Raw genomic sequence first — 12,538 nt, forward strand, 5'->3', positions numbered from 1 at the left:
TGGCATGACAAAGACAGTTCTGAAATCATGTCTTAGAAATAGTATCCTAGCTATTAACCCTAACCCAGTTGTGCCCTATCACACCAGCAAGACAGACCCCCTCAAAGTGACAGCACAGTGATGTACAATTGGGATGTAGTTGCTCTGGGAGTCCTTTTAACATTTACTATGGATCCATGATGTTACAGCATCAGTCAAACACAGATGAGGAAACCCCCAGGTGATCACCTCCCCTCGCAGCCTCTTGTCATCCTCCTACACCATGTACGTCCACCCATGACCAAAATGGTAGCAATGACAACTGCATGCTCCTTGTGGAAATGAAGTCAAGGTGAAGACAGGACTATCTTCCATGGTGTTTTGGCATTACCATTGTGCTAAATGGGGTATATTTTTGAGCTGATGTCACAATTCAACTGGGCATCCGTAGGGTGCTGTAGACCACGAGCAACCACAGAATTATATTTGAACACAACCAGTAAAGCTCCATCTGTACCTCCCCCACTCTACCGGTGTCATTTACCTGAGTGTAAACCCTGGTTTAATGAAGAAACAGTATGCCCAGAGGAAGAGTAAGCATAACAATGAGATGTTATCCTGATTAAGTTACAGCCTAAGATGTCTTGTGTGCCAAACTACAGAATTAGTATCTAATAACTAGTTCTAAGGCCATCAGATCAGTTCTGTCGTTTCTGGTCGTGAATGATGTTCAACATCTAACAGGAGGTGGCGGCTCCACAAATATCCCAATGCTCTGGTAGGAAAGCCTGCCACGTTGGTGCAAAGAAAAATAAAACATATGTGCCACAAGTGCCAGACAATGACCATCTCCAATGAGAGAATCTACCCATTGCCCCTTAACACTTCAGTAGCATTTAATATTGCTTAATCATCCATGAACCTTCTGTGACCATAAACTGAACTATTGCAGCCATGTACATACTGTGGCTACAAGAGCAGGCCAGAGACTAGCAAAACTGGTGAGTATCTTGCTGCTTGATGCCATCTACAAGGCCCAGGTCATGAATGTGATCTTATGCTCTTCCCATGTCTAGTTGAGTGCAGCTCCAGGAACACTTGAAGTTTGATTATCATCCAGGACAAAGTAATCCGTGTAACTGGCACCCTATCCATTGTCAGCATTTACTCCCTTCCATCACAAAGTGGCAGCAGTTTGTGCAATGTACAAGATGCACTGCAACAACTTAACAAGACTTCTTTGCCACCACTTTCCAAACCAGTGATTTCCAACACCTCGCAAGGCAATGTTAGCAGATGCATGGAGCACTACTATTTGCAAGTTCCAGTCCATATCAGACAACCGTTCTGCTTTGAACTAATCCCAGCACTGAGTGAAGAAATGAAGATACAAAGTCTTGGAGCCCCCTTCCTAATTGTACTGTAGATCTCTACCTTCTAACAGCAGCTGCAATGGTTAAAGAAAACAGCTCACTAGCTCCTCCTCTCGGGGAATCCAGGATAGACAGTAAATTCTGGCCTTGTGAGCAATGCCCGCATCCCATGGATGTATGTTTAAAAATAAATAAGCCACCTGCACATGAGTTATTCACACCATCACTTCCTTTGTCCGAGCTGTTCAGTCATCCTATGATTGTTCAATTTCTTTAATGACTATTGTAATCCTGGATCATCTGTTCCTCTGCTTTGCTTTTCCTTCCAACCCTGGCATATCATTTCTCTCCTCATGCCTTTTGTGTGTTTTTGTTTTTTTTTTAAACCTCTGTCTCCCCCTGTCCCCTCCAGCATTGTAATCTTTTAATGCTTTATTGACTTTTGATAGCTGATTTTGAAGGTTCTGGCATTAGTCAAAATTCCTGTGCTCTACAGTTACCCAATCACCCCCTTCATCTGTCCTGTATGAGTGGTTAAAACTGGTGCAACTTTGAATTGCACTCATTGGGCTTCACTCACTCTGGCAGATATTCACACTACCAAAAGTCAGCACAAAGAACAAGCTGAAACTAACAGCAGTTGAAGGATCCCGCGTGCGGAAAGTATCTGTGGCCAGCTTCAGCAGCAATCGAATGGAAGATTACAGTGAGAATGGACTTCTGGTGCTTACAAACCTTGGCGATATCCAGGTTATTTCTGTCCCTGCACTCAGAAGTCAGGTTCGGTATGAGTGCATCAGGAAAGAAGATGTCAGTGGAATTGCGTCCTGTGTCTTCACAAAGTCTGGACAAGGTAGGTGTTTCTTGTTGCATGACTTGCAAATCAGCACCAAGTACAGGATGCTTGTTACATTCACAGCTATGGTATTGTGTACAGTTCTGAGTGCCGCAATTCCAGGAAGGATATGAATGCATTAGAGTGTGTGCATAGGTGTAATTTACAAAAATAATTTGAGGGATAAATTAAATAAGTTGGATTTTTTCCCCTTCAAAAGAAGAAGGCTAAGAACTCTGCTAGAAGTCCTCAAAATTTTGAGTGCTTGATAGCATAGCAAAGCATACGCTATGCCTACTAATAAAAAGATTGAGAACCAGAGGGTCAGATTTGAAGTGATTTGCACGTGTGATGAAGTTAGTGTATGGGGCCACTACCTGGAATTGTGGTTACAGTAGTTTCAATTGAGGCAGAGTGTTGACTGTTTGGACAGAAAAATGCAGGGATTTGGCACTAATGCTTATTTTGAAGAACTGTACGAACATGATGGGCCAAATGGCTACCACGTATGATGTAACAGTTCTGAGATTCTGAAGAAATTAATCCACTCATTGGTAAACCTGCAGAAATTGGAAAATGTGCTTCTAAGAAAGCTGCTTTAGAGTAACCTTTTTCAACCTTCTAACAAAGTGCAGCACCTCAGCCAAGCATGAGCTGCTGAGTGAATCATAAGGATGTGATGTAATAAGCCCAGCCTCTGAATTAATTTAAAATGAGAAGTTCTTGATCTCTCTCTCTCATTAATTCTTGCTCCATAAAGTGACAATTCTTTTGTGTTTAACCCCCTACTTCTGCCCTAAATTGTAAGGCCGTCTCCTCCATCTTCCTGCTTACTGCTTGTGGTTCTATCCCAACTGTCTGAGGGGGTTCAAAAGACTCTGCACCCAATACTTGGAAATACTTTCACCTGAACCAAAATACTACTTGCTAATCCTGTAATGCCTGTTTTTACCTTTTTCAGGGTTTTACCTCATCTCTCCTTCAGAATTTGAGAGGTTCTCTGTTTCATCCAAGTGGGTGGTGGAACCAAGATGTGTTATTGATATTGATGAAGGTGTTGGAATCAGGGCTTCCCATCAAAAAGTAGCACAAGACGGAGTAGTTGTGAAAGCCAACTTGAAGTAAGTTTTTTTTTTAATGAATGCTATCCAACAACACGTACTGGTGACTGTTTTAAATCAGCAGTTGATTGTCAGGGACTTGCAATTTGCTTAATATCACTGGCTCGGATGTTCAATGATTATCCTCTTCCGGGAGGCTACATCCAACAATTGATGGTAGACTGGTTGTCAATTTTAAAGGTGAGGAGGATAGATTTTGTTAACTGAAGGGTACGAAGGGATATGAAGACAGCTATGTAGAGTTACGGTGTAGATCTGCCATTATCTCATTGAATGGTGGAACATGCTCAAAGGTTTAATTAGTTTTTCCATATTCCTTGCTTTCAGGATGTCAACCGGAGGCCACTTGTTAAATAGCTTGGTTTTTCATCTTGAGTTTGCAGTTATGCTGCTGACTGAGGGATCTAGTCTGTTCTCTCTTTTTAAAGCCATGTGAATGTTTGCACCAATGGGATCCTTTTTCACATAGGCATTGCTCAGCCTATTTTACTCCTGGATGGGACTTTGGTTATAAACAATACTTAGTATGCAAGTCAGGCCTGCACAGGGGTAATGAAGATAATTACTGATATTTCAGAACAGTTGGCTTTTGAACTTGATGGATATTGAAGTCATTAAATAATGTTTACATGTTAAGTTCCTTTTACATTGTGCTTGAAAATGCAGGAACTTGTATCTTCTGTCCATCTCTGGTAGCTGCCTCAACACTGACATCTATTTCAAACCCACCGACTCCCATAGCTATTCTGATCTACACCACCTCTCTCTGACCCTCCTGCAAGAATGCAATCCCATACATCCAGTTCCTCTGCCTTCACTGCATCCACTCCTCCAAAGATGAAGTGTTTCACTCCTCAACATCCCAGATGTCCTCTTATTTCAAGGACGGCAACTCTTCCTCACTACCACCCCACCCCAGCCACCCTGTGATCAAAAAATGCCCTCAACCTCATCTCTTGCATTCCCCACACTTCTACCCTCAACCCCTCTTCCCCCAAACAACAATAAGGATGTAGTTCCCCTGGTCCTCAAACACCCCACCAACCTCTGCATCCAGCATATCATCTTCTGCCACCTACAATCTGACCCCATGACCAAAGAAATATTTCCCTCCCCACCCCTGTCCACCTTTCATAGGGACCACTTTTTTTTTTTGTAACTCCCTCTTCCGCTCCACGCTCCAGTCCCCACTAACCCCACCGCATAAGGTACCTTTCCTGTAACTGCAGGAAGTGTTACACCTGCCCCTACATCTCCCCACTCTCCTCAATCCAAGGCTCTAAGCAAACTTTCCTATCGGACAGAGGTTCACCTGTGCATTCTCCAACCTGGTCTAGTGTGTCTGTCCCTCCCAATTATGGCCTCCTTTACATCAGAGACCAAGCGCAGACTCGAGAGCCATTTCATGGAGCATCTGTGCTCAGTATGTAATAATCGTCAACACCTTCTTCCAGTTGCAAACCATTTTAACTCACCCTTCTTCCTCCCTGGGTGACGTGGCCATCCTGGGCTGCCTCCACTGCCACAATGACACCACATGCAAATTGGAGGAGCAACTCCCCCTATTCCACCTCAGGAGCTAACAGCCTGATGGCTGTGAACATAGAATGCACCAGTCTTAAAATCTCCCCAACCCTGGCCTCATCCCACATCCAAACCTCCCACTCATTCCTGTCTCCTTGACCTGGCGCACAACCTGTCCATCATCTACCCCTCCTAGCACCCCATCCTTCCCACTGACCAACCCCCATTACCTCATATTTGCATCCATCTATCATCACTCCACCTAACTTTCCCCATCCCCAGTTCTGAAGAAGATTCCCGACCCAAAACATTAACTTTCCTATTCCTCTGCTGCTTGACCTGCTGTGTTCAGCTCCACACCGTGACACTGACTCCCAACATCTGCAGTTTTGCCCACATGCTAATGTGTTTGGTTCATTTGCAGTCATTCGTGTTGAAATTTTCAGTATATTTGAGATGTTATCACTTTGTTTTTATTTTAAACACAAATATTGGTTGATGTTGAATCACAGGGAATCGGACCATTCACAGATGCCATCTGGACTGAGTGAGGGTGATGGTAAGTCAGTATGATAAGTTGACTTGATTTGATCAGTTTGATCTGGACTGAGTTATGTGCAGGAGTGGAAATGTCTGAAGACAAACTGTAGATGATAGGGAGAATACCTTCCTGATAGCTCAACTGGTAGCAAATTGATTGTAATGTGTATCAGTCTTAACATCAGTAGTTCTCACACACACACTTGCACGTACACTCTGCCTGTCCTTGCTACCTATTACTGACGTGTAATTTCCCTGGAATATTGAACAGTGCTGAGCTCAGGAATTATTTATTTGTCCATGAGAAATCCTCTTAAATAAAAAGAGAAGGGTGTGACTTCATATTCAAGTAGCTTGTACTGAAAATTTTTGTCTAAGTACACATTTATCACATTGTAATGGTGCAATGAATGCTGAAATATTGATTGATAAACAAATCTTGTTTCATGTGTGTTTTGTTTAATTGATCTATAATTTCTTAGGAAGGAAAATGGCAGAGATCATGGAGCATGCACTGCTTAATGATGAAAGTAAGTACAATCACACTTTTTCAGACTTTGCAGAATGTTTCTATGTTGGTGCTTATGTGTTTTGTGTTTCTCTGGAGTATGGGTGGGAATGTCAGAGCATACTCCAGTATGTGAGTTGGTGCATCGTTTTCATTTTGTTTTAACTGTACAACTTTTCTTTCTTTCCTCAGGAGTTTTACTGGAGATTCAGAGCACACTCGAGTCTGAATCGGCTCTAACTGACAGATTGTAGGTATTGCTACTGGGAGAGCTTGGAGTAAGAGGTTGAAAGGGGTGGGGGAGCAAAAATTTGGGAAATCCTGAAGCTGGGATGGAGTCCAGGGAGAGTGCTGGAAGTGGATGAGGAAGGATATGATGGGGGTGAGCTGGAGGAGGGGCACTGTGAAGCTGCAGCATTGGTAACATTGGAAGGATTAGTAGATCTGGGAACAGGTGTGAGATGGAAGATGGTGTATAAAGGGCTTGACAGCTTCCCCATGCAGTTGGTGTCAAGGGTTCTGAGTCTTTTTAATTCTAAATATACTTCCGTGTTCCTTCGTGGAGTTTGCTCAACATGGAGCAATTTCAACTTTCTGTTGCAGGAGTTTTGGACACCTGGACAGGAACTCCAAAAACTCAGCTGGGGTACAGTCTCCAAAGCAAAGGATGATTAATGGAGGTTGGTACAATTAAAATATGACAATTGTGATTTTAAAAATGTTATCCCAGATTTCAAGAGTTCCCCAAACACTTGCCTTTTATGACCTAGATCCAAAAAACATGGAAATACATCCTTTGGTCCAACTCGTTCATGCTGACCATCCTAAAATGAACTAGTCCCATTTGCCTGCATTTGGCCCTTTTCACTCTTAAACCTTTCCTATTCATTTTGCCTATCCAAATGTCTATTAAATGATGTAAAGGTAATCATACCAGCTTTCACCACTTCTCTAGTAGCTCATTCCTTACACACACAATCCTCTGGAAGAATTTGCCCCTTAAGACCTTATTAAACTTCCCCTCTTATCTTAAATCAGTGCCCTGTGGTTTTGGATTCCCCTACCCTTGGAAAAAGACCTTATTTATGCCCCTTATTTTATAAACCTCTAAGGTCACCCTTCAGCCTCTGACATTCCAGGGAAGTCAGTCCCAGCCTCCCCTTATAACTTGGATACTCCAGACCTGGCAGCATCCCTTTTTTTTGTTTTTTTTCTGTACTCTTTACTAGTTTAACAAACTCCTCCCTTTGGCAGGGAGACCAGAATTATGCAGTATTCTAAAAGTGGCTGCATCAATGACTCATTCAGCCACAACATGATGTCCCAACTCCAACACTTAATGCTTTGACCAATGAAGGTCTACATGTGCTGCCACTTTTAAGGAACTATGAACCTGCACATCTAGGTCGTTCTGGTCAACAACATTTCCCAGGGCCCTAACATTTAACTATGTCTTGCTCACCTCATATATTTATCTAAATTAAATTCCAGCTGCCAGTTCTCAGCCCGTTGGCCTATCTGATCAACTTTTGTACTCTTAGATAACTTTCTTCATTGTCCATTAATTTTGGTGTCCTCCACAAACTTAGTAACCATACTTCCTATCCAAATCATTGGTGTAAATGACGAAGAGCAGTGGACCCAGAATTGATCCTTGTGGCACACTGCTGGTCACAGACCTCCAGTCTGAATAACAACCCTCTTATCATCTTTCTTTCTATTTACCGTCTAGTCTGTCTGATACCATCAAAATTGGCCTACTCCAATTTAGGACTTAAAAGGTAGATTGGATCTAAAAGTTTACGTCATTATGTTGAAAGTAACAAAATTATGATAAGCTGCAGAGTTGGATGAACACAGCAGGCCAAGCAGCATCAGAGGAGCAGGAAGGCTCAGTGCTGATGTTGCTTGGCCCACTGTGTTCATCCAGCTCGACACCTTGTTATCTCCGATTCTCCAGCATCTATGATTCCTACTATCTGAATAAAAATTTATGATCGCTGGTCCTGAAGTGCTCCCCCACTAGCACCTCAGTCATTTGCCCTGCCTTATTTCTCGAGGGTTGAATTTTTTTTTTGCTCCTTCTCTAATAGTTACATCCACATATTAAATAAGAATTTTTGTGAACACACTTAGCAAATTCCTCCCCATCCAAGCCTTTTTACACTATGGCAGTTCGAGTCTGTGTTTGGAAATTTTGAAAATCCCCTACCCATTTATAACTTTATTATTTTTGCAGATATTTGACAACTCCCTATTTTTTGTTCCCCCCTCAATTTCCCACTTAGTACTAGGGGGTGTGTAGTACAATGCCATTTTAAGGTATTTCTCAGTTCCATTTATGTAACTTCATTGGATGATCCCTCAGGAATATCCTCTGTACAACAGTAATGTTGACCTTAATCAAAATTGTTCTCCACCCTCGCCATCTGCTGCACCCCGCCAACTAATAAAGGCAAGCATGCCATAGACTTTCCTTACCACCCTCTATACTTCATTGGCTACTTTCAGATAGAAAACTTAGTTTATGGGCTGATACACCATGTACATCAATGCTGTTCAGAGTCCTGCCATTGATGGCATACTTGTCCTTAACATTTGATTTCCCAAGATGCAGCACTTCACACTTACCTGGATTAAACTGCATCTGCCGTTCCTCCACCCATATCTTCAACTGATCTATATCCTGCTGTATCCTTTGACCTTCAGCACTCTTCAGAATACCATGGATCTTTTTACATCTTCTGCAAACTTACCAACTCACCCATTGACATTTTCATCCAATTCATTTATATGTATCACAAACCACTGAGGTCCCAGTACAGATTCCTGGTGGACACTACTTGTCATGCATCACTAACCTGAAAATCACCCTTCCACTACACTCACTCTTCTATGAGCAAGCCAGTTTTTGAATCCACATGGCCAAGCCACCATGGATCCCATGCATCTTAATCTTCTGGATGAGCCTACCACAAAGCGAACCTTTGTTGAAAGCCATACTAAAGTCCATGTAGACCACATCCATTGCTCTACCCTCATCGATCACCTTCATCACCTCCTCAAAATTCAATCAAATTAGTAATTCATTTGGAGCTAGTAGGAACTGCAGATGCTGGGGTCAGAGATAAGTGTGGAGCTGGAGGAACGCAGGAGGCCAGGCAGGCTGACATTTTGGGTCAGGACCCTTCAGAAAACAAAAATGGATTCTGACCCGAAACATCAACCTTCTTGCTTCTCTGATACTGCTGGCCTGCTGTGTTCCTCCAGCTCCACACTCAGTAACTCATCTGCCCTATCTTCTTGTGCCTCTTCTCGCTGTCCCATATTACTGAGAATAATCACTGCCCTTGAGGTCCTGCTTTTTAACCTACCTAATTTCCTATACTCTCTCTGTAGAACCTTTTTTATCCCTTCCTCTACCTGTCATTGGTACCAATCTGCATTTGGACCTTTTTTTCCTTTGAGAATTTGTTGCAGCTGCTGAGACCTGTTTGACCCTGGCACCAGGGAGACAACACACCATCCTGATGTCATAAAAACCAAAAGCGTTGTCAAGTCATGCCTTCTGTGCCCCTGACCAGAGTCCCCAGTTGCAATGAATTGCTTGGGCCTTGGCCTTGCACCTCTCACCTCCAAGAGCAGAATCCGTTGCAGTGACAAAAACCTGGCCTCGGAGGCCCTCTCCTCACCTCTGCTATATTCAAACTTTTCTTATTTGAGAGGGAGATAGTGCAAGAGTCTCCTGTGGCTATCTGCCTACATCCACCTGACTGTGTCTATCTATGGTGTGACCATCTGAATCTACTAACCATCTTGCTCCTTTTTTAAACTCCCTAGTGCCTCCACCTGCTGCTCCAACTGATCTGTGTGGCCTGATCGTACGTTTTGCTGTGGCACCGTTCTGCAGGCATAGTTGTCAGGGACGGTCTATTACCCCCTGATTTCCTTAACTACAAACCAGTGAAAATTTTTTCTTTGAAGTATCTCTTTATTGTTTGAGAGGTTTTATTTTACAAACAGGCTCTCGGGCAAATGTAATCAGGAATAAGAGATAACAAGGTGTAGGGCTGGATGAACACAGCAGGCCAACAGCATCAGAGGATCAAGAAAGCTGACGTTTTGGGTCAGACCCTTCATTTTTCTTTTTGAAGGGTCCAGACCAGAAACATCAGCTTTCCTGCTCCCCTGCTGCTTGGCCTGCTGTGTTCATTCAGCCCTACACCTTGTTATCTCAGGAACTGCAGATGCTGGAGAATCTATTATCTCTAATCAGGAAGTTCTTTATATCCCAGGCTGAATTTGTCATCTATCCAAACCAAGGTTGTTTCCCTCTCTTTCCAGAGCCTTCAATCTCTGCTCAAGATGTTAGGAAAGGAGGGGCAAAGATCAGCAATTTCCAAGCTCTGTTGTTCAGTTAGTTCAGATGAATGCAATTGCTATATTTTGTTTGCTTTCTGATGACCTGAATAATGAAGCAGTTTTGATTTGCAAATGGTGGTTTTTTTTTTGTGAACAGATTGACCGTGATTGCTGATGGGAGCACTCTGCTTTGTGCCATAACACTACATGACCTGTTGGAGGAGGAGTCCCTGTTGGGAGAAGGCAGCTCCATGAGGCAGAAGGCAACGTGGGAAGATGCCAGATCATTTAGTGCCTAATTCACTATTGTCCTACTCCAACCTTCCATGGAATACTTTCCACACTTCTTTTCTGTCTCTTTGCACAGTCACTGAATGTGATGGATTTTAATTAAATAACTGCCTGGGTGCAAATAGTTTTAATAGGGGAGCTTTATACCACTATCTGGTTTTTATATGGTTTTAGATATTTCTAAGGGAGTTCTCAAACTTTAAATGAAAATGTAGAAATAATTTTTAAATTACAGAACATTTAGTGATATTTAATATATATATAATTTAGTTCTTGGTGGCTGCTGTGATTGTTTTACCTAGTATAGTATACAATTAAGGAAATATTTTCATACTTTTGAATGGTTTTAGTCAGTAAAGGTGCTCCACCTGGAGTCTATTTTTGTAGCCAATCATGTCAGTAGGAACCTAATGAAATGCCACTGTAAACACTACTCTGCTGACTGATGAATTAAACCATTTTTCACGTGAACTTTTTAAATTGGTTGCATTTATTTCTGCCATATTTAAATTGGACCAGCTTCTGTGGTTTTTATCTTTTGATGCCTGAAGATTAGTTTGACGTTTCATGCAATATTGAATTTGATTTCATTGTCAGGCAGATTCCAAAGTGCTAACAGTGCTGCTTTTAGAGAAAGGACAGGACTTGTACCCAACATTTGGAGTGTAGCCAGCACTCCCATCTGTGTTTTCAAAGAATGAACAACATACATACACACCTTCCTGAGTCCAGAGAGGAAGGTGAAAGGCTGTGGAAGGATTGCATGGTCAAGTTTTTTTTAAAATCCATCAGCAAACATAAGGGTAATGATGGAACATGACTTGCTGTGGGTTAGAATACTTTAGGTTTCTTTGCAAAAGTATCTTTAATTTGTAGTCGTAAACTATTGTCAAACAGCAGGAATGAAGTGTCTAGGCAATAATTTCTAGTTACAAACATTGTGTTCATCTCTGGACAGTAGTATTCCCTTTCCTTTTGCCTTCTAGGGTAGTAATATTATTGTTGTTGGACTCTTAATCCAGAGACCATGGTAATGTTCTGGAGACCTGGTTTTAATCCTGCTGTGGCAGATAATGAAACTTTGAATTCAAACTTGTATTGATTCAAAGTCATTAGTGAACACTGAATTAAAGTCTAATGAAAGGAAACCTGCAGATGTTTTCCTGGTCTAGCTCACATGTGACTCCAGACTCTCTCAGCACAGTTCCCAGCAGAAGTGGCAGCATAATGATATACGTTCAAGCAAGAACTGCTCAGAGACACCTCCAATATGATTATGGACTGCACAAAGCCTTGTAAAATGGGGTCAAACATGGGCAAGGAAGCCTCCTGATTACCATGTACTGCCTGCCCTTGGGCAACCTCTGGAGTCATACCTGGCACGTAAGATCGTTGTGGTTGTTGGAGATCAGTTATCTGTGCTCAAGGGCATGTCTGCAGGAGCTCCTCTGGGTCCAACAATCTTCAACTGCCTTATCAATGATCTTCCCTCCATCAAAAGGTCAGAAGTGGGGATGTTTGTCAAGTGATTGCATGATGTTCTCCACCGGTCACAGCTCCTCAGATACTGAAGCATTCCATGTCCAAATGCATCAGTGTGGACAATATCTAGTCATATATGCTGACAACTGGCAAGTACTGTTTGTGTCACAGATGCCAAGCAATGACCATTTACAGTAAGATGATCTAACTACTGTCCCTTGACATTCATAGAATCCTTACAGTGTGTGGAAGCAGGCCATTTGAACCACTGAGTCCACGCAGACTCGCTGAGCATTCTGCCCAGACCCTACCCACACCTTTTTTTTAAAAAAAAAAACCCTATCCCTGTAACCCTCCATTTTCCCCTGACTGATCCAACTAGCTTGCATGTCCCTGGACACTACGGGCAACTTACCATGGCCAACTCGGCCAACTTGCACATCTTTTTGGAATTCCCTCACTAACATCCTGGAGGTTACTGTTGACCAGAAACCTAAGATTCACCATATTAACAGTGGCTACA

At 42.5% G+C, this 12,538-nt stretch overlaps 1 protein-coding gene across 4 annotated transcripts in view; it reads left to right on the forward strand.

Moving 5' to 3' along the window:
* llgl2 (LLGL scribble cell polarity complex component 2) overlaps positions 1–11,004 on the forward strand; it is an 88,446-nt gene extending 77,442 nt beyond the window's left edge. For all 4 annotated transcript variants that reach the window (XM_048555461.2, XM_059653775.1, XM_048555460.2 and 1 more), the window contains 7 exons: positions 1,941–2,205; positions 3,149–3,308; positions 5,345–5,391; positions 5,855–5,902; positions 6,073–6,130; positions 6,484–6,560; positions 10,400–11,004. In XM_048555461.2, coding sequence (XP_048411418.1) covers positions 1,941–2,205; positions 3,149–3,308; positions 5,345–5,391; positions 5,855–5,902; positions 6,073–6,130; positions 6,484–6,560; positions 10,400–10,404 — 660 coding nt within the window. In that variant the 3' untranslated portion in view covers positions 10,405–11,004. The remainder of the gene's footprint in view (positions 1–1,940; positions 2,206–3,148; positions 3,309–5,344; positions 5,392–5,854; positions 5,903–6,072; positions 6,131–6,483; positions 6,561–10,399) is intronic.
* The last annotated feature ends 1,534 nt before the right edge of the window (positions 11,005–12,538 follow it).

The sequence above is a fragment of the Stegostoma tigrinum genome, chromosome 22 (genome assembly GCF_030684315.1).
Source record: "Stegostoma tigrinum isolate sSteTig4 chromosome 22, sSteTig4.hap1, whole genome shotgun sequence".
NCBI lineage: Eukaryota > Metazoa > Chordata > Chondrichthyes > Orectolobiformes > Stegostomatidae > Stegostoma > Stegostoma tigrinum.